Source organism: Ochotona curzoniae, unplaced genomic scaffold (assembly GCF_017591425.1).
Source record: "Ochotona curzoniae isolate NIBS_2020 unplaced genomic scaffold, NIBS_Ocur_1.0 scaffold_4505, whole genome shotgun sequence".
Taxonomy (NCBI): Eukaryota; Metazoa; Chordata; class Mammalia; order Lagomorpha; family Ochotonidae; genus Ochotona; species Ochotona curzoniae.
Window position 1 is genome coordinate 53,079,280 of NW_024467118.1, and position 22,290 is coordinate 53,101,569.

General features: G+C 34.7%; 1 protein-coding gene across 5 annotated transcripts in view; it reads left to right on the forward strand.

The window, feature by feature from the left end:
- The window catches only part of MSR1 (macrophage scavenger receptor 1), a 57,666-nt gene that overhangs the window by 11,469 nt on the left and 23,907 nt on the right, over positions 1-22,290 (forward strand). For all 5 annotated transcript variants that reach the window (XM_040966299.1, XM_040966298.1, XM_040966301.1 and 2 more), the window contains 6 exons: positions 1,140-1,253; positions 4,813-5,225; positions 8,583-8,769; positions 10,781-10,861; positions 16,403-16,492; positions 20,450-20,503. In XM_040966299.1, coding sequence (XP_040822233.1) covers positions 1,140-1,253; positions 4,813-5,225; positions 8,583-8,769; positions 10,781-10,861; positions 16,403-16,492; positions 20,450-20,503 — 939 coding nt within the window. The remainder of the gene's footprint in view (positions 1-1,139; positions 1,254-4,812; positions 5,226-8,582; positions 8,770-10,780; positions 10,862-16,402; positions 16,493-20,449; positions 20,504-22,290) is intronic.

Consider the following 22,290-nt stretch of genomic DNA (forward strand, 5'->3'; position numbering starts at 1 on the left):
CCCCTGACAACAGAGAAATTGTGTTTGGCATTTTCATAATGGTACAAGCATTATAACGCCTATTTACACAAACCTAAATGGTAGGGAAATGGTAGGCTGTTGCAGGCATGACTTGGTACATTCTGGAAACTTAAAAATATATAGTATAGTAAGTGTGTCCTAAAATAATGATACAGTCTATAATACAACTAGAAAATAATAACCTGGTCATCTGTTATCATTACCTAATATTGTGTTCTGTACATAATTGTTTATGCTGTAGTTTAATACAGCTGGTAGTATAATCCATTTGTTTCCACAAGCATCACTGCAAACACAGTACACTGCATTGGGACAAGAGATGTATAACCTGTTACTAGGCAACAGGGATTTTGCAGCTCCATTGTAATCTTGTGAGCCACTGTCACATATGAGGTCCATCCTTTTCTGAAACATTGTTTGTAGTGCATGACTACAGTTGCTTGAGGAACTTCATCTTCATCTGGAACGTATTCTGATGTGAAAAACATAGAAAAGTGAAATTTTTGCTTGCATTTGTAAGGATCAATAGTAAAAATTACGAACTAATGTTCCAAAATGAGACAAGTACAACTTGTGGACCCTAGCAATGTTCTTGTAGATGTTTCCAGAGAAGATAAATAACTTAAATATCCATAGTAACATCTGCATTAGTTTTTCTTGTGATTGTCCTATTGCTTCCTATTGCATAAATGAAGACCTATTTAGGCCCCCTGTCTTATTCTTATACTGTATTTGGTGACCTGTTCATCAATGATGAGTACATTTGGCATAGCAGTTAAGATGCCTGCATCTCATATCAGAGGCGCTGGGTTCAGGGTTCTGCACTGCTCACAATTCCAGCTTCCTGTTAGCACACTGGAAGCAGCGGGATAAATTTCGCTCACTTGACTCATGTCACACAAGTTCAACATCCAGATGGAAGTTCCTCGTTTGTGGTGTTAGCTTGGTCTAATCTCAGCTGTTGTGGGTATTTGAGGAGCAAATCAATGAATCTCTGCAATCTGTCTCCTTTCTACTTTAAAAAAATCTATAGATAAATAATGATACCTTTATAAAAATTAATGAATTAAGAACAAACATCCTAATAGTAGGTTGTTCTTTCCTGCTTGTTTTCACAGATCCTAAAAATGGTCCTCCACTTCAAGAAAAACTGAAATCCTTCAAAGCTGCACTGATTGCCCTGTATCTCCTGGTGTTTGCGGTTCTCATCCCCGTCATCGCCATACTGGCAGGTACAGTGTTTGAGGGCTCTGAGTCTTGGCAACTCACTCGTGAATCACTTACTGTGACAGCACAAAGTATTCAGTGTTTTCTATATATGACCTCCATAAGAGAAGTTTCATGCCACACAATGTTTCTCAAATTTATTAAGTTAAAAAATCTGGAAAGTTAGTGATGCGTTTAAAAATAGGATAAATTTGAATAGAAAGGAATAAGAGGAATATAGACATGTGAAAGTAAAATGAAAAAGACTAGATAGTTTCAAATATATATTATACTCTAAAGTCCCATATACTCCTAGTGGTGGGCTACAAATTTCATAAGTATTTTAGTTGTCAGTGCAAAGACAAATACAAACAATTACATTAACAATAGCTATAATACAAAAAAACAAAAGAGAAGTCTTTTTCTGAAAAACCTACTCATAATACCGAGAGCGGAAAGATATATTTCCATAAGTCTTCAAAGGGAAGAGATCTTGAAAAATAATGGCCTGTATCTCATTAATATTCTTCTGGTTTATGCAGCCACATATTTCATAGGGCTATAATTTAAAACATCTTTAAAGTTAACTAGATAGGTTCCTGTCAAAGAAAAAAATATTAGAATATGTGGCTTGGTCTCAATGTGATAGTCTCCAGGTACACATTTCTTTTGAGAGCTTATTTAACTTCAACTGGGATAGATTGGAGTATTTCCAAGGATGACACATACCTCAAGCAAATATGTAAATATTTTCCTAGCATCATTTTTTTCTGAGTTTGATGAATTCTGATTGGCGTTTGAATTTATATGCCTTGTAGCGCTACTCTTCTCTTTGGCTTGTAAAATATCTGGCCATGTGCTGTTTTAAAAGTAGGCTGGGAATAAGTAACATTTTTATGTACATACTAATCATTTCAGCAAGAAAATGCTCCTGAGCACAGGGCCAACTTCCTCTCCCAGGAGCCATATAAAATTTGTTTTCAAGACAGAATGAACCCTTTACTAAGAAAGAAATGCTAATACAAACAACGCTTGTCCTAGTTGCTATCATCTTATGAGTATTTACTATGTTCAGACACTTGGCAATGAAATTTTCCCAGATTATTTTAATATAATTTTACAATCATCCTCTAAGTACATGGACTCATTATCCTTATTACCCACATATAAGTACTGAGTCTCTGTATTGGAGCTAGTGTTTTCAGTGTGACTTTGGAATCCTAATTCTGTACTCTACTGTCTTATGTTTAACTGGAATTTTGTAACAAAATATCATGAACCAGTAAAAATAACAGTTGCCAAAATTTAGATTAGAAAAATATTTCCCAGAGGTGAAAATTAGTTCATGTTCTAGCCATTAAAAACCACCAGAAACCTCACCGAATCACCATATTCACCAGAGCACACAAATATCTACAGCCATGAAAGAACATGATGTGTCTGGCATCAGCCAACCAGCCTCCTAACGAATGGAGGTGATCCCTATACCATCTATTTAGATGCTTGTCTGTTGTTAGAGATGAGGAGCTGAGCAGTACTTTTTGGGGTTGAGCTCCCTAACGAAGACTGTAATTATCTGGGAAAATTTCAGTGTTCTTCACAAACCATGGCCTGCAGAGTCAATCCCAAGGAATGTAGGCCCCACAAAGCCCAGGTAGGATGCAGATGGCAGGAAGCAAGAAATTCAAACTCTAACTCAAAAATCCCTGCGCTTTTAGAAAATACTATCAAGTCAAGATCTATAGTTAGATTGATAGTGAATAACCTGAAGTGGTTTATTTCTTAAAAGTAGAATAGAAACCTAGTAGGATTAAGGAGAAGCTGAAAATGGTTCGGTTTTCTAAGTTCACATCCGTATGAAACTTGGCACAATATGGAGCAGATCTCATGGGTTCCTATGTCTTAATAACATGATTTAGTAGCTCATCCCAACTTTAAGTTGTAGACCAGAATAATTCTGAAAAAGGTACCAAAATACAATACTTATCTTCATTTGTCATCATAAACATATGCATATAGTTAATATGTACTCCTAAAGTTTTAAAAGTTATTCATATTGGCAGGTATGCTGGATGAGTAAAGTAAAATATGATACATAAAAATTCTATTTAAAGTGTTTTATTAACTGAAACTTTTTAAAAATTTTAAGATTTAGTTGAATCATGGTTATTCTTTTTTTTTAAATTCATGTCATGTTTCCAAGATTATATGTGGTCAGCCTAATATGAATTTGACTAATATTTTTCAGACGAAAATATAAAAAGATGAAGAGATGTATGGATAACTGATAAAATCATATTCATCAGTGATTTGTGCTAACATGATGTCTGACAGTTTTTTTGTTGTTGTTGTGTATAATTATGTAATATTTTAACTTGGGAAGTTAAGGTTCACACCTTATATTTTTTGAAGCTTTAATACAGATTGTTCTGGATTATTTCAGAAGACTAGCTTACTTATAGGACACATGCCTCTTTGAAAATATGTATCAGCAGTTTAGTATATCCCCACAATTCCATTTGATAGAATTGTTTCCCTTGGGAAATAAATAATCATAAGCTTATTCATGAAAATGTTGACTGTATTACTGAAAATGAACAAATGAAATGTAGCAATTTTATTAGCTCAACCCATAAGATCTAAATTTAGAATACACTGTAGTGATTAAATTAGTTTTATACAAAAAATACAAAACAATATGAAAAAACATTTATGATATAGCAATAAATTAAAAAAATTAGTTGCCAGACTACATGTAAAGCATGATCGTTATTTTGTAATAATAATGTTCCATTAGAAAAAGAGGGCTGGGTTTGGCACCAAAATTTTAGAGTCTAATATGAGGTGATAAGATGCCTGGTGAATTAATTTCTTGTAGTTATTCATGTTATTTGAATTTCCTACTATGAATATATGTTTTCTGATCTATACAGTTTTAAAAGCTATTTTTGCATAGAAAACTTACTTTCCCAATTGCCTACTGTACTCACTGTGAGTTGGGCTTATATAAGCTGAAAACGTCATTTCCCTTAGCTGAATAAGGGACACAAATTGGCAGTTTTTCATATAGAAGATGACACTGCTACTGCTGCTTACCATCCATGTTTTTATCATCATAATCATGGCTTGGACATTTGACACAATTACTTTAGAATCTGTGTTAAGCCTTATCTCATTTTAACAATAGTTCTATGGAATAGGTTATAATACCTTTAATATTCTGAACTGCATTAAGCAGTTTTATTCTAAAAACAGTTGCATGAAATAGGTTAGAATACATTTCATATTCTATAAAATTTTTTCTAACTGGCAAATTCAGAAAGATTCATATAGGTAACTGTTCAAAAAGAATGACATAACCATGTAACAAACTCAAATATAAACTGAGACAGGTAAAGAATTTGCTTCTCCACGATATATTTAGTGTGATTCACACAGTGTGCATTTAAAATAAATACATGATTTAAGCTGGCATTTGAAATGTTGTAATAAAATGGGATAAAAAATGGGATGATAAAGAATAGAATGAACGATGCATTTATGGATATGAGCCATAACTTGTTTTATTTTTGCTTAAACATTCAGCTCAACTCCTGAGATGGGAAATGAAGAATTGCACAGTTGGTTCAATTAATGCAGATGGTATCTCTTCTACTCTCATGGGAAAAGGAAATGACAGTGAAGATGAAATGAAGTTTCAACAAATTGTTATGGAACACATTAACAACATGGAGAAAAGAATTCAATATATCTCAGATACTGAAGAAAATCTCATAGATTTAGAGCATTTTCAAAATTTCAGTGCGACAACTGATCAAAGGCTTAATGATGTTCTTTTCCAACTAAGTACCTTGGTTTCCTCAGTCCAGGGACATGGGAAGGCGATAGATGAAATCTCTAGTTCCTTAATAAATCTGAATATGACACTGCTTAATTTGCACCTCTACACAGAAACACTGAATGGCAAAATCCAAGAGATTGCACATGAAGAACAAGAGGTAAGAATGTTTGTACTGGAAAGTCAGAATTTAAACCGTTTAGATCCTTTCTATTTAGGTAGCACAATAGTGCCATGATCCATTTCAATATTGTCATATGTACTGTTGTTCCTCTGTAAGTCTTGCCAAAGGTATCAAATGGGTTTACCTAGTACCTCCTCTAGATTCCCAACAATGAATCAATATTTTTTCCATTTGCTAAAGACTCTCTTAACATGTTTTTACTTTGTAACTACTACTAAAGTACTTTCTTGGACTGTCTAAACCATTCATCACTCTGAGATTATCTTAACTGCAGAGGTAGGCATAGCTTCTTCATCATCAAAGGAAAGTGACCTCATTTACATGGATACCACACAAAATTTAAATTTTGAAATAGTCTGTTTTGCCTCTCCTAGAATTATAAATTTTATATGTACAGATAACTATATAGAAAGAATTGCATTTTGAATAATGTGTATTTCTCACTATGATAGGATCATTATAGAATAAAGCATCTTAGAATCAAAGAGATATTAAACTTCCTATCTTACTTCCTGCAAAGTAAGATATTATGTAAAGATTGAGGAAAAATAGCACTGAGGAAAGCACTACTGCTGTCAGGCTGAAGAATATAGAATGGGATATCCCCTTATATTATGGCCAAGAGAGTGACACAATAGTTGTCAACAAAATTTTCTGTGTAGTGAACAAGATGGAAATGTGGGCTGTTGTGAGCTTTCTGGCTCAACTATTCAAAGCTGTAACAGTAGTTTGAATGTAGCTATAGACAAAGGAGTCAGGGTGTGATACAATACTTCTTCACAAAATCAAATTCTGAGTTGAGTTTGGCCAATAGGATATAATTTCCTGCGTTCTCCTGACTTTCCTGTGGTTAAGACCTGGGTAACATTGTATTGATGAAAAGGAATTAGAAATAAATCATTAATTTTTTGAGTCACATTTTTGTTAAGCAGTTACATTTTTTTTTCTCACACAAATAAATAATTGGCTAAAATTTCAGTACCTATGTGGAAAAAAAAATCTTCATTTCACAAAATATCTAAGACCTAGGATCCTAAATCATGTTAAGATTATAAAAATGTAACATTTGCTATCTGATATAGGCATCACTGTACTATAGTTTTCTTGAATTCATTCTTTTTAAAATGAGATTATTTTCTATCAAGATAAACTATTACAAGTGATTTTTAAGAATTGACACCACATGTAAGACAAGGATAAATCCCTGATGTTGTAGCATCAGAGGAAGACTGACTAAATTATATACAGAAAGGTCTGAACAGGATAAGAAAGGATGTATCAATGACTTGAGTGATTCAATAACTCAAAATTGTGGAGTTTTTGCTTCATCTTTATCTTAAGGTATCTGAAGACAATGGCATTTTATAATTTAAATAAGGAGAGTCTGTTGGTGAAACGCAGCCCAAAACCAGCTTTCACATTCTGCTTCCATTCCACACCCCTGCTTCTAACATGAATACTGGAATCAGTAAATGTTGTTTGAAGAAAAGATTTTTATGTGATACCTGCATAATATTTACCAAGGAAAAGAGGATCTAAAAGAAAGATTGGGTGGAATTTACCTCTCCATTGTTTACAGAAAATTGAGATTACAAACTATCAAGCTCTTTTTCTAAATAGTAAATGGAGGGTGTGCCTAGGTATTATATAGCATTTTAAAAAAAGAAACTTATTTTACCTCCTCCCAATAAACTTGGACAATGTGGGCACCACGGGCAGTTTTGAAAGAATGGAATGAAAAGCCCATCTGAGCTGTAGGTATGAAAAATATGGATCATTCCAGGTCCTCAGGTTCTAAAATCCCTTGCTTGTCTCCTAATCATTGCACTGTCTTGCTTGAAACTACCTGACCTAACTGGAACAATCTGGAGCTCTCTAAATTAAGTCAAGTGGAGTTTTTTTAATTTATTGATGTCCCTCAAGCATCCATGTTCGCCATCTCATCTTTATTAGATATATAATGCTGTGCCTGAGGTGACAGTGAAGAAGGAAGGAAGTATGGTAGAAAAATGCTAATCTAGAGCAAAGATGTGTATGGACTTAGGCACAATTGAGAGGAGCCTCTGTGCCTGATTATAATGACTTCGAAGAGGTAAATCTAGATAAATTAGCGTGTTCACCATCTTGAAAGGCTTTGCAATCTCCTGTGTATGACTCTCTCACCACAGCATCTCCAGTCTGTTTCAAGACAGCATAACTTTGTTGTAAGCCCCACATTAAGGAATTATAGACCACTGGTTTGTATCCACATATAAATGGAAAACATGGGGGCATAAAGTATGTTACAATGACAGATAATGGGCTAAAAGCAAAGCAAAAAAATAAATAAATCAGAGACTTGATGGCTGGGTAATTTAACTTCAGTATAATTTGAAGAGTGAATTGTCATGATGATTTCTTATTCACTTGCTCATACTCCTCAAATTAAATATATTGATGTTACTCAGTATTTGGGTGCAAGGGGTAGGCTTGGGAGTGTAGAGAGTGATGGCCAAAATGGAAGCATATCATTGGAGGAAAGTGTGTTACTACTGACCAAACAAAACTGTAATTGATCAAATCCATTCCCAGAAAAGTACCCTATGAAAGCACAAGTATGAATACATGAGTTTATAAAAAGTGATGTTAATCACAAAATTATTTAAAATGGTAAAATTGTATGTACCTTAAATATCTGAATAGAAATCTGTAGATTATGTGAAAATAATAGATTTCTACTATAGTATTGAAAATGAGTTCATCTCTATTTAGTAGGTAAGTACACTTAATAAATTATTGAGTAAAAATTAAGAGCATTTTTCAGAATACAATAACAATGATTTCTTTCACATGTATATGTAGATGAAGATATATGTATTTATGTATATAAGCAAAATATTGTTAATTTAATATATTTTAACATTAAAATCTATGCATACTTTTCATTACCACTGAGAATCATATTAAATTTTATTGCTATGATTTTTCTAAGAAACTTACAAATCCACATATAATTCTGTTGTAAGTATACTATAAAGAAACTTTACTTCACATAAATTAAAAACCATGTAACAAGCTCTTATTTTTTTTTATAACTATGTATTTGGAAATAGAAACACACCTTAGATAAGCTCAACTGACTTGGGCAGGGTGCTTATAGATGCAAAAAGTTAGGCTTTTTAGTCCAAAGTGGAATGCTTTGTGTATGACTTGTTATTTTAAAATATTTCCAACTCCCATGTTCATATTCCATAAAATCTCTGTCGTGCTTATTTTTTTAATGCCTGCCTCTCCATGGTTGCTTAACTTACACTCTTGATAGTTTGGTTGTGGATGGTTACTTAATTTTCACAGGAAATCAGCAAATTAAAGGAGCGTGTGCACAATGCATCAGCAGAAATTATGTCTGTGAAACAAGAACAAGCTCGTTTGGAACAGGAAATAAAAGGAGAAGTGAAAGTACTAAATAACATCACTAATGATCTCAGACTGAAGGATTGGGAACATTCACAGACATTGAGAAATATCACTTTAATTCAAGGTAAAATGTCTTGGGTTTCAGAAAATGACCAATTAAAAATGTACTGATAAATTCAGGGATTTAGTATTTTGAATTCTGTAGTTTGCAATGAATAGATTTTGAGCTTAGTTTCACTACAAATACACAGAGAAAGACATTTCTTAGGATCAAATGTAGATGTGATAAGAATAGAACCCTTTGAATAGAGAAGATAAATCAAATTAAATCTCTTAAGGTCTAATGATTTCTCATTGACAATACCTTTAATGTCCCTCAAAATATAAATCTTCAATAAGTACTAAGTTCTCTGCATATCTTTGAATCCAACTTGTCAATTGTTTTTCAAGCTTCTGGAATCTTTCCCCTGCCTAACTAATAATTAGAGATCATTTTGAACTCTCCAAACTAACGATAGATCAATCAATTCTTCAGTTGCTTCTTCTGCATGGAGTATGTAGAACACATATTCTTTCCTTCACCTTAAGCAGGGATTTTAAGCTTCTTTTATATTTTAAAAGGAAGAAGTAAAGTTTGATGCAATGTAGAATAAGATGGAAACATTTTCAAACACAAACAGATGTTCTAAACATTCTGCAAAGCAGAGGAGGACATTTCAAGTCCTGTGATCCTTGTCAGCCACGTGAGAATCCTGCATTGAGGTCTCTGCTGCTACTTTTAGCCTGATCCCGTCCCAGCTGTGGTGAGAATCTCAGGATAGAAGAGCTTCTTTACGCTTATGTGACTGCTTTTCCAGCAAAATAAACATTAGAAGAGGCATTCTCAATTGCTATGGTTTGCTCAGGTAGAGATACCAAGGGGAACACACAGCTGTATTTGGTATGCTTGGATTAAGGGGTATTTGTTATACATTTTAAACAGAGTACCATGTAAATACCTGAAGAATTTTAAGAAGTCATATAAAGATTATCACATGGATAAGTATATTCCATCCATTTTTTCATTTCTTTTGACATCCTTCTTTATTTCTCTTCATTTCTCTTTATCAGATCCACCTAATTTTTCAAGCTACAGTGTTGGTTTAATCATTTATGATATCATCACTTTTCTGAATGGCATACTGCCCCTTTATCTTTGCATGTAATAATAAACAGTAATACTTTATTGTATTTTTATTATCAAAGAAACAACTTATAATAGAAAATATAAAATTCTAGAAAATCATAAGGAATAATAAAATGCAAGATTCCATCCTTCTGAAAGAGTACCCATTAAAATGTCTTGCTTCTGTATGTGCATGTGTCTGTATTTTGGCTCTATATGTTTTTTTATGTAATCATCCTACAAACTATATTGTTGGCCACTAAGCAATTAACCAGTGAACCATAAAGAAGTGATCATCATATTTCTGCTTTGCAGGACCTCAAATCAAATAAAGTCATTATTCATTCTCACATTCAGAGGCCATGTGGGGAAGTGCAATCACTCACCTTTCCCTGCAATCTCTTCATCTTATTTTACACTCTTTATGTTGATTTAGATCTCTACTTAGTACTTCATTTGGTAAGATGTTCTTGCATTCGCTCTGACGTGTTGCCTTTCTCTTTGACTCTCCCACATTCACAGATTTCTCTTACTCCTCATTCCACTTTCTCTTCAAAGAGCTTGCTTAAATTCTAGGTCCCCCAAGCATTCTTTTCAAGCCTTTGCCACCCACAAGAATCTTCACTTCCTTGTTAAATATCTGAGTTTCCAGTGAGTTTTTACAGCAAGAATTTACGTTGTTTCCAAAGTGTGAATTGTGTTGCTCTTATAATTCCCATAGACGTGCTTCCCACATGATGTGTACTCAACATATTATTTCATGTTGTGAACATGTAAATAATCCATACAACTTCAGGCTGTTTAATTTGGGACTTTCTTCTTGATTAGAGGACACTGCAGAGTCTTCCTCTGTTCAGGAAAGTCAGTCATAACCATTCTGTTTTACAGAAACAGAACTGCCTTGATAAATGAAAAATCAATTTTACCTGTACTTTACAGTTTTGATACATAATTGTGACTTTTTTTAAAGGCCCTCCTGGACCCCCAGGTGAGAAAGGAGACAGAGGCCCCATTGGACAGAGTGGCCCACCAGGCGTTCCAGGTCCAGTAGGTATGGTAATAGTGAATACTTCATCATCTGTCTTGAGGCTGTCTTGAGGATGTGAATACATCATCATGCAGTCATGTGGGGGAAGAGTGGCTTCTGTTTGCTTACTGTGGGGGTGTGTGTGTGCAGTGTGTTTTGGGGGAGATGTGAAGACTTTCATCAGCATAACCAGGAGCAACATAATATACCTACTGAGGAGCATTGATTTTTGGGCAGTTACATGTTAGTTGTAGTCACCAGATGGAACAGTTCTCCAGCCGATGTAGTATCACCTATGCATTAGATTGCAAATGCTATCTAGCAGAATAACTGTAAATCACACATGAAAAAGAACTGAAAATTATCTTCAGATAGGATAAATTTCAGAGTATCTTTTTTTAAGATACAAGAAATATAAACACATTTGAATCAAGGAAAAATGGATGAAGTTTCTTACGTAGTTCTTGACTGGAATATAGCTTAAACTCAAAAATTTTGAATGTAAATATTAGCTAGAGTAGACAAGATTTTATTATGGCTGTCAGAACCACTCTGTATTTTAGGCAGGAAATATGTTTCAAGTTATTTTCCTCTGTGTTGCAATCTTGAAAGCAATATGTTGAAAGAAGATATAGAACACAGAGAAAAGGATAGAGTACATGAACTTTTGTTGCTCTTAAAAAATGAGAAAGACAATAACAATAACATGATTGCCAGGTTACTCTTGGCTGGAAATCAAATACTCTCCTGCAGTTTGAAAGTGAGGAATGTATTCCATGGCCTAATTATAACTTAAGTTATCTGTGCTGTTCAAAAGAGTGTTTTCCACTCTTGATCAATGTATTGACTAGCCCAAGTTATATTAGAAAATCATAAATTTGACACCAGCCTGAACTTTACATCATCATGCTTAAGAAATAATGCATGAAGCTTTAATCGGTAAGCACTTTTTAAACTATTTTAAAAGATTTTCCATATGTTAGGTGGGTTGGTTTTTGGTATGCCTTTGAAAGTACCATCAGGAAGAAAATTTAATTCAGAAAATTCCTTCTGTTTACACTCAGCAGACCTTAACAATGATCCATTAATATAATAAGCAGAGGAAATAATCAGTATTAAATCAGTCCTCAGAACTACTATTGTCAAGGGTGTGTCAGCTCCTCCATTACAAACTGCAATTGTCAGAACTTTACAACTCAACTGTAACAGTTCTGTCTGGATTGCGACCTGCTACACAAAGCTTCATCTTGGGAGTATTTTTTGCAGCTCTTTCTGAACTGTGGATGTATGAAATAGAGGGATTTGAAGGTTTTCAAATATTGTTAATGCCGTGAGCAGATACAATTGCAAAGCTTCTTTGAGACTTTTAGTGAGGGTTAGTTTACTACTTGCTGATTTACACAAATACGCATTATCCAGTTTCATGAAAAAGAGATAGATGAAGTTGCTGGGGTGACAAACTGATCCGTTTAGGTTTTCAGGTTGCCATTGTGTTGATAAATGGCAACAAAAATGTTCAAACCAGCAAGCATCTGTCCTGATGGGTTCTTTTATTTTTGATTGCTGTATTGTTTAGCTCTCTGTCAGATTGCCTAATTGCTTCATACTTGGTCCTGAAATCAGGAAGTAAATACATGATAGATAATCACAGTGATTCTGTTGTGTTCTGAGCAAATTCATTGTCTTTATGTATATATCCAACTGAGCCCACTAAACTCAACTTGACCAAGAAAAACTCTCCTAGACTTGCAGCAAAATATGACTGAGAAAGCTTAGTGAGTCCTATCACTGTCTTAGATGATCACTGCATTAAGTACATCACAAGCATTGCTAATGTCCTATGGTGGGTATTGTTACATTATGCCATCTGAAAATACGATTATAGTGATTCCCTTTAGTGCGCTATTTCCTTGCAAGCATGACAGGGGAAAACTGCTTTTTGTTCAAAGGATTATGTATGAGCATTCTCTCCATGCCTATGTCCCGTATCCTGTGGAGAACCTGCAACGAAAATAGAATCACTGCTTTCACCAAGCTTACAGTATGATAAGTAATTATAGAGGGGAAGGGAATTCATGATAAAGTGTTCATCTTATCTGAAGGCCTTTGAGGGGAGTTTAGGATTATTACCCCTTGACAACAATGCTGCAAAAGGCACACCTCCTTAGTTTCTACAGAAACTATTTTATAGGACATCTAATGGACTTTTCCTTCCCAGGGGAGGTCAATTACAAGATAGCCTGACATGGAGGGTTACCTACCAAGATGCCTGGAGGTTCTTCTGGCTGCAAACTTTTCATCATGCACCAATTCTATTTACTGTTCTTACATAGCCTGAACTTTGCACCATAGGAATCATGCCTCCGGAAGAGAAAATCACAGCCACACATCTTAAATATGAATATTGGAAGACAGGAACCATATTTTATTCACTTTTACATACAACTTTTACATCTATCTACCCCATGCACCCAGACAGACTATGAGTAAGAACGTTGCTGCCTACACAGATTGTTGCTTTGCTGAAAGAAGAATTCTTTTGGAGAAAACAATCTGCTTCCTCTGTTCATAACAAAAGGCCGTTGCTAACTATGCCCATTTCATTAAGTATAGCAGACCTCACAAAATAGTGATGAAAACATTGAAGAAGAGAAGGAGTAAAGATTTGCAGAAAAGACAAGCTGGCACAAGTATTTGCTACACACTTCTAAGTGAGCTTAGAATTTTTCTAAGTGTTTTATATTATCTCTTTTAATTTCATCAAATATAGAATGTAGGGACAAAAGCTCTACTTGACAGATGCACTGGGAAGTTAAATGACTTGCTTAAGGTCAGTGTCTGGTAAAAGTCAGACTTACTATTTGAACCCAGATGGGCATGATTGCAGAGTCCTTGCGCTTAACCAGTCTTCCGGACCAGACAGAGAGGCTTGAATGGAGAGCTGGGAATCTAGGATATGCAACTGATTACCATACCAGTCTTAGAAAAGATAGCTGATCTCTCTTCCCTTCTGTCAGACCATTAGCAAATGATGGATTTGGGCTTGAATACTGTGAGAGCTCCTGAAACTTCGACTTTATGTGAGATCCTGGATCATGGTATTTATATTGCCTGAGTTAGGAGCAGGTGTCAGAAATTTTCACCTTGTCACAGATTGCCAAAAATCAGCCAAAGACAGAGAAACCTAGTCTCCTGGAACAAAATTCGTCAGAGGTGCCACTATTTAGGAGCCACACTTTCAAGCATGGTTCAATTCAGTTCTGTTTATATTCATACAAAAAATAAGTTAATGGCAGCTACAAAATTATGGCATTGACACTGCATTCATAGCCTCAATAGTTTTATAATACATGACTAGAATGCCTTATAGCTCAGTGGTTTTAGAAGTCAAGTACGAGTAGCAATAAGTAATTTGTAATTTTAAAGACTAGAACTGTTTTGTTATTAATAAAAAGTGAGGATGACAGCCGGAGTGCAAAAACATCCTTTGTGAGGTTATTAGTCTTAACTATGAGAAGTGGCTTCTGTGTCAGCCGTATTATATAAGGAAGAGTGGAACACTTTAGCTGGAGCTAAGTCCAGCTTTTATTGAATTCACTAAAATGTGAGTTCAGTGGTTGTCTTTTGAAGAAAAATATATGACTAAACTGACATTAAAAAAACTAACAGCAAAATATGATTTTTACAATAATTGGTTTGTGGTGTGAATAATAAGCAGATTGGCATCTGCTGATATTACATTAGGTATGTTGGAGCCTGAGTTCTCACCCACTTGTATGGAATGTATATCAGCATTTTAACAAGGCCACCACATCATTATAATTAATGCTTAAGTGTGGGAAATCCTACTTGACATTGACATAAAATCAGCTAAAATGGAAAGACATATGCCTTTTATGATCTTGCACTGGTAAATGTTGAACAACTGGCTGGCTGGAAAAAAAAAAAGCCTGCTTTTAGAAGTTGTCTATTTTTAAAAATTATAAGAACGATAAAATATATAATAAAAACAAAATTGTAAGCTATTGGGATATTAGTTCTTTTTATTTGATATTTCCACCAAATTATAAGCTTCTTGAGATCCCTGTTAGATTTTTTTCTCACACCATGTGCTTATACAATACCTTGATCACCATAAATGTTAAACATGTACTTTGAAATGTCTATGAATATAGACAGTTATGTACCATGCCCTTTTTGATTGGTACAACCACAGGAGTTTGGCCTTTGTAAAGGTGTAGTGAGACTATGTCTGTTTTGTTCTCAACACGGTGATAGTGATTGCAAGTTGCTGATTTCTACGTAAGTATTCTTGATGCTTCATTTGCTGATATATGTCCTTACTCATTGAAAATGCACCACAATTTGCCAATAAATCATTGTATTGGTTTCTATAAAGAGATTGGTACAGTATAGATTCACAGCATGTCTTTATCGAATTAATGAAGAAAGTATTTATAAAAATTTGTGAGGGACAAGAGAGTAAGGAAGACTTTTTTAAATGAGAGAATTTAAAAAGAAATTAAACAAATGAAATGGAAATTTCCTAATTTTGTTAATATTTTTATCAATTGATATTTCTAAACACACTTTCTTATTTTATTATTTGGTTTATTTGTTTAATTTCTATCGAAGTCAAAGGTTTGCCCCAGATTTAAAAATATTTCTTAATTATTTTGAATTAATAATATAAGTTGTTTACAAGAGCATCCTTCTTAAATTAAGCATTTCTTAGATGCTAGATAATCAATCCTAAATAGGTTTAAAAATGAGCCATAAGAAAATTTCAACCCCTCCCCTTTTTTTTCAAGTTAAACATATTAAAATGATGCCTTCTGAAACTTGTAAACTGAAAGCAATATTCTAAAAAGTTAATATTATGAAAATATATATTTAATTTCTTAGAATGTTCCTCTCCAGTCAACTAGAAATGTGATTAGTTGGATTTTTTTGGGCTGATAATGACATTTAAATTAAGATTAAAGCACTGAACACCAGATAAACTATTTTATTCCCTGTGAACATAAAATTTATTTTATATGTATTGTCTGTGGTCACTAGAGAGAGATTTTTTGCAGGACAAAAAAGAGAAGTGTTTTCCAGTTTACATATATGCATCTAAAACCAAAGACCTGTATATTCGCATATATGTATGTATATACAACTGTAATGTGTATATATGTGTGTATGAAAATGTTCATGTTTGTGTTATTTGCGTTGTTTGAGTTAGCTCCAACAAAATTCTACCATTTACACATTCCTGATTAACTACATAGCAAGCCCTCTGGTTACAATTTCAGTTTTGTTTCTTCTTATGTCTTTAATTTCAGCAGCAATTTTTAAAATTGGATACCTGCAGCATACTATATGATTAATATTTGTATTTTATTGTGTATATACTATCTTTTGGTGCAGCATGAAATTTTAGGAAAACAGTTCTATCTGGAGAGTCACTTATTACATTATCATTAATGAAATCACATTGCTTAATTTGGAACCTTAACATTTAAATTTCAATAAAAAATTTATTGGTGCTTGCATTGTTTTTCCCCATCAACCACTTAGGTCCCCCAGGCCTGAAAGGTGATCGAGGAGCGGTTGGCTTTCCTGGAAGTCGTGGGTATCCAGGACAGTCAGGGAAGACTGGGAGGACAGGTATTGTGACATCTGGTGCATTTGTTGTTGTATATGCAGAAGAAACAACCACCGGCAGGCTTTTAAAACTTCACGGACTATCAAAAAAATAAAAGATGATTATCTGGCTTAGTAATGAAGATGTTGGTCAGTTCGCTCACGCCCATTTAGATGTCTGGGTCTAGCAGCTGACTGTGGCTCTTGGCTTCCACCTCTGCAAACACAGACCTTGGCAGACAGCAGAGGCAACTCAAGCAAGTGAAGTGATTAGAAGCCTGCCACCTGCGACTGCATTCTGGCTTCCTCCCTTGTGCAGGCATGGGGAGAGAAGCAGTGGGCAGGAGTGCGTTTGCTCGCTCTTTCTCTCTCTCTTTGGATGTTTCTTTCATCTCTGTTTCTCTCTCTTTTTTATGTTTATCATTCTGCTTCTCTAATCTAAAGGAAGATATCATTTTTGAATAGCATCATTCATTTGTATAGTTTCTTTTTAAAAACTTTATAAAACTTTTTTAAAAAGAAAACTCAAAAACTTAAAAAATTTTAAAACTTAGATGTTTTAAAGATTATTCCTGCTTACTTGAGGAATTTCTTTGTCCCCAGGAAAATAGTTAATTTTTCTTTTTTACAAGAAGGTTTTACAAACTCTACACAATCATAATCACCATGAAAAACAGTATGTAGCTTAGAACAAAGACAGTGAAAGAATGGATAAGCAAACCGCACAAAATGTAAATACCCTTTTAACCACAACTGGGCAAATTATGCAAAGTTCCAGTTGTTTCAATATAGACAAGACTGAAATCCACTGCTTGTGTAAAATAAACTGCACTAATAATTAATAATGCTTAACAATCAACATCTTTCCACACTTTAACATATACTCTTGTAATGGTCATATCTTCACTGGTTTGTGCCAATGTCCTAAGTTCCAATTTTGAACTCTGAGCAGCAATTTCAGAAGGCGGTAGGTTTATTGTTTCAAATTGAAGTGCAAAGTGGATTATCACCAAAAGAATCAGATTCTTATTACAAAGTTATCTTAAATAGAATTTGTTTTTAGGATAGTTTAGGTCAATTGAAAAAAAAATACATAGTAATTATTCCCATATATATCACCAACCTACTGCTACCACCTTGCCTTAGTTTGTTTAATTTATATCAATAAATAAAGTGATATTGGTAGATTACTGTTCACTAACTACTTAGTTTATGTGCTTTTCAAAATCCATAATGGCTGGATCTCTAGTGTTGTGTATCCACCACAGTATTCTACAGAATAGCTTCACCAGACTAAACATTTTCCTTATCACCAAACTCTCCGGATAAATTCCTGGCAATCACTGATCTTTTTTGTTTTCTTCTTAGTTTTGTCTTCTGTAGAACTTCTTTTGGTTGGAATCAAATCGTGTGTAGTCTTTTCAGACTAGATTCTTTCACTTTGCAAATATATGTGTTTAAGGTTTCTCCCCATTTTTTACCCATAGCCTGATGGCTCAATAATGTTCCTTTCATATATTAAAAGACATTTGGTGTCTTTAAGTTTTACCGATTACAAATGAGGTTGCTGTAAGCCTTTGTAGGCAGGTGCAGGGCTTTTTCTTTTTTCTTTTTTTTCTTTTTTTTTTTCCCCACAGACAGGAAATTACCTAGGGATGAGATTACTGCAGCCCATGAAGAATCTGTTTTGCTTTGAAAGAAACTGTTCATCTTTCTTCCAAAGTGATTCTACGCTCTGCATTCTCACCAGCAGTAAATGAGAATTCCTATTGCTCCACATGCTGATGTTGCCATATTTGGAATTTTATCAGTTTTAACAAGGTTTATTATAGGATTATTGGCAATAAACATTCATGAGCAGCCAGTGGCAATAGGCTTGGGGACAAATCAGCTAGCCACAAATAACCAGTGTAGAATTAGTCTACTAGAGATGGGATGGGAGCATTGGGATCCCGAGCAATGGGATCCCGAGCAATGGGGTTTATGTGAGTCTCTATCTAATACAGCCGTGCTGACATCAGGCCCCTGGAGAGCAACGAATACAGAAGTGTTTGTTAATCTGTTTGAAGTTATCAACATCACCCAGGGATTTCTGAGCTTAGGCTGTTTGTGTTCAACAGATAAATAAAGCCTTACATTTAATAATCATGGCAAAATTAGTTATAGATTTCGAGGAAACTCAAAAATAATTGTTTTACGTCAGAAAAATAAGTTATGCGAACTCCGGGTTTAAAGCTAAAATGCTATAAATGATAATGGCCACTCAGGATCTCTGACAAATCATACAGGAGTTTGCTTCAGAGTCTTTGTGGTTCAGTCTCTGCGTAGCTCCTTATTAACATTATTACATAACAGAGTCATTGCTTACATTTGAGCTTTTCTGCTCACAAATATCAAATTGCTGTGTGGAAAGACTTCTGAGAACAATTCACGGTTTTTTTCCTCTTTTCTGACCTGATATGATGAAATCTTATTTATTATAGTAACTTCTCTGTATTAGAATTACAATGTTAGAATTTATTTTCATAACAGTGGTTGTCATTTTATTAAACCTTCAAAGTAAAGTTTCAATGAAAGATAACCTATACTTTTTAAGTGCCTCAAGTCTTGCTTGTGCTACTCATTATATGTTAGATTTTTAAAATTTGGTAAATTAGTACCCTGAAGAATTCTCTAAGAAGTATGTGAAGATGAAAGTTCAAAAGAAACTATAGATGAAAACAAGATACACTAGAGGAATTAATACTTAATGAATGTTATTACACATTTAGATTTTAAGATAACATTTAAAATAATTGTGATATAAAAGGTTTAAAAAAGGCTGTTTACGCACTGAGAATATTTCAGAGCAGTTTCCAGTAAAGTTTTAGGAAAGCAATTTTGGGATACTTTTGAAAGGGAAGTTTTGCACTTTGATAAGATGAAGCTTATTCCACAAAGTGCTTCAAGACTTGTCATAAGCATGCAAACTTAGTGGCAGAGAGAAATAATTCAAATCAGTTTTTACTTATTCTAAAATCTGTGTTTGAATTTGTATATTTGAAAGGCAGATGCTGTTTTCTCAGGTACATTAACAGGGAGCTGGATTGGAAGCAGAGCAGTCAGGACCTGATCTAGCACTCTGGTGTGGTGTGCTGATGGTATAGCCACCTGAACCTGCCATGCCACAGTTCCAATGCCAAAGCACTTGATTTTTAAGTTAAATTCCTCAAGCTCCTGGGTGAAATCCAGACACGCTTTCACCATGGGCCTATTCTTCCTTGCCCTGTATCTGAGGCCCTTAGAACCTTTGTATTCCCAGAAGTTCATTCACAGTCAATCTTGGAGATGCTCTGCCTAAAGCCATAGAAAATGAACATGGGGGTAGAAGAAGAAGTCTTAGAATGAGATGAGAGACACTGGGGCACCAGAGGAGGACACATAATCAAATGAGGAAGAGAAGAGACCAGTGCTGTGTTTCAGCATGTAATCCTGTCCACAGCATCGCGTATGGGCACATGTCTGTGTCCCAGCTTCTGCACTTCCCATCCAGCCCCTGGATTATGACCTGGGAAAGCAGTCTGAGGGTCTGGAAACCCAGAAGAAGCTACAGGCTCTAGATTTTGATTGACCTAGCTGTTAGCTGTTACAGTCATTTGGGTAGTGAACCAACAGTTGGAAAATTGACTCTATATATATCTCCCTCTTTGCTCTATAATTCTACCTTTCCAATAAAAACAAATAACTTTTTAAAAAGGAAGAGAAAAGAGAGTGTCTATCACAAAACATTCAGCTTGCATTTCAACTTTGCTTGTTTCAGGGAAATAGGCAAGTTTTTGCCCTTGTGAATAAATTGAGATAGCACATTAATCTCAATATTATTATACCATTATATTTGTCATTTATTATACATTGATATTTTAGATTTGTGTTCATGAAAGCAAACCTTTGTGCATTCCCCTGAATAAAAACAATTTTTTGCTTATTTTTATTTTTCTAAAGGAAATCCTGGACAAAAAGGCCAGAAGGGGGAAAAGGGCAGTGGAAGCGTCCAAAGTAAGTGTATCAATTATTATTTTGTGTGTGTGTGTATTTTTCTATGAACTAATATCATGTCAGTGGTGTCATTTTTGAGGCAAATATTAGGAATTTCAGCACAGATTCAAAGAGATTCTGTAGACACTAACCAGAGTTCTCTGTTGGTCATGTTTAATTTGGGTAAAATAAAATTATGCAACTCTTTCAACCTACCTAACCATTTGTATTGGTGTGCGTGTGCCGAGTACTATTTTCTAAAAACTACACCTAGAAGATTGTTCAATTTTCAAGTCAATTTCTAGCCACTGAAGGAAAATCAAGCTCATGAATAGAAACAATTACAGCCTCCTCACCTACTAACTGAGCTGACACCTTCCAGATGGGAATTCTGACAAACTACGAATCCTGAGAGATAGGTTCACAAATGTATAAAGTTTTGGGTTTCTACAACCTTAAAAGTGATGTTCCTTGGGCCTCAATGTTCAAAACTACAGCCAGTAGATTTTATAATGGGATAGTTGTCAATGGAATGCTGACTTCATGTTGTAACGCAAGGAATATATAAATTAGACCCTTTTGTATGTTTTCACCTAAACTGCTCCCACAAGATGAAGAGTTGGAAAGAGGAATGAGGTCTCTTCACTGGCCGGAGAATCAAAGGGCTCCTCCCTGCATCAGCATTAGCAGCCACCTGTGCTGCATGCCTGTAGGGAGTGGCTGATACAAACAATCACATTTTTATTCATTAAGAAATCTGTTTTAGAAGGGTCTTGACTTGTCTTCCAATAAACCAAAATCGCATAGATTTTAATTATAATTATTGCTTTGAAAAGTAAGGCACTGATTTTTATGGCTTGGAAAATTGTGTTTCTGGACACTACAGGTAGACAAGTTGGGGTTCCCGGCATGAATATTAGTGGTTGGAGTGTAATGTTACCATGGCACTTCCATGATGGAAGCATGGCAGACCATTGAAGATTCTGAGTGCTTTATTTGATCATTACTGTTATTGTTATATTGAAATACTTGAAGCACTTATCTCTACCTTAGCATCCATTGTTCATTTATGCATGAATATGGTCACTTCTGTCTTATGATTTTTGTCCTACTTCTTCCCTTTTCTCTTTTGTTTCAATCCGGCTTCTTTTTGAACTCTTCTTTGTAGGTTTCTCTTTATCTCTAGCTTTATTTTATCTTCTGTTCTTCCTTATCTCCTTTGCTCGAGGCTTCTCAGCATTGACTCTGATCTCAAGTTGGGCAGATAAGGAATGATCTTTTGTATTTCTTAGTTTATAAAGTGCTTATCCACACTGTCTTCTGCAACCTCAGGCTCTTGAAAAATTTTCAGCATCTTCTTTAGGTAGAATTAGAAAGTCTTTTAGTTATACCTTCGTATTTCTTTTTAATTTATGAACATAATTCCTTTGAGACAGGACTAACAGACGTGTTTCTTTGTGCAAGTGACCATGACCTCTGGATTCTTCTTGCAGAGTACACACCATTTTTCTAATGAGAGAGAGAATCCTACACATAGACTTAGGTGGCATGTTCTGTCTTCCCTCGTTTAAGTGAGTGTGCTTGTCGTCTGTCATTGTCATCACTTAGGGCTCCTCCTCTTTCCCTTCAGTGAGTGAACATTACCCCAACACACAAGAAAACTTCAAAAGGTTCAGAAAAAATTACCAAACAAGTTGATTTTGATGAAAAGCTGTTGAAATTCATACATAGTTTATTGCTTAATATTTTAACTCACTTGTTTAATATGAAGTTAACTACCCCTCTCCTTCCTTTTTTATTTGTGTTTC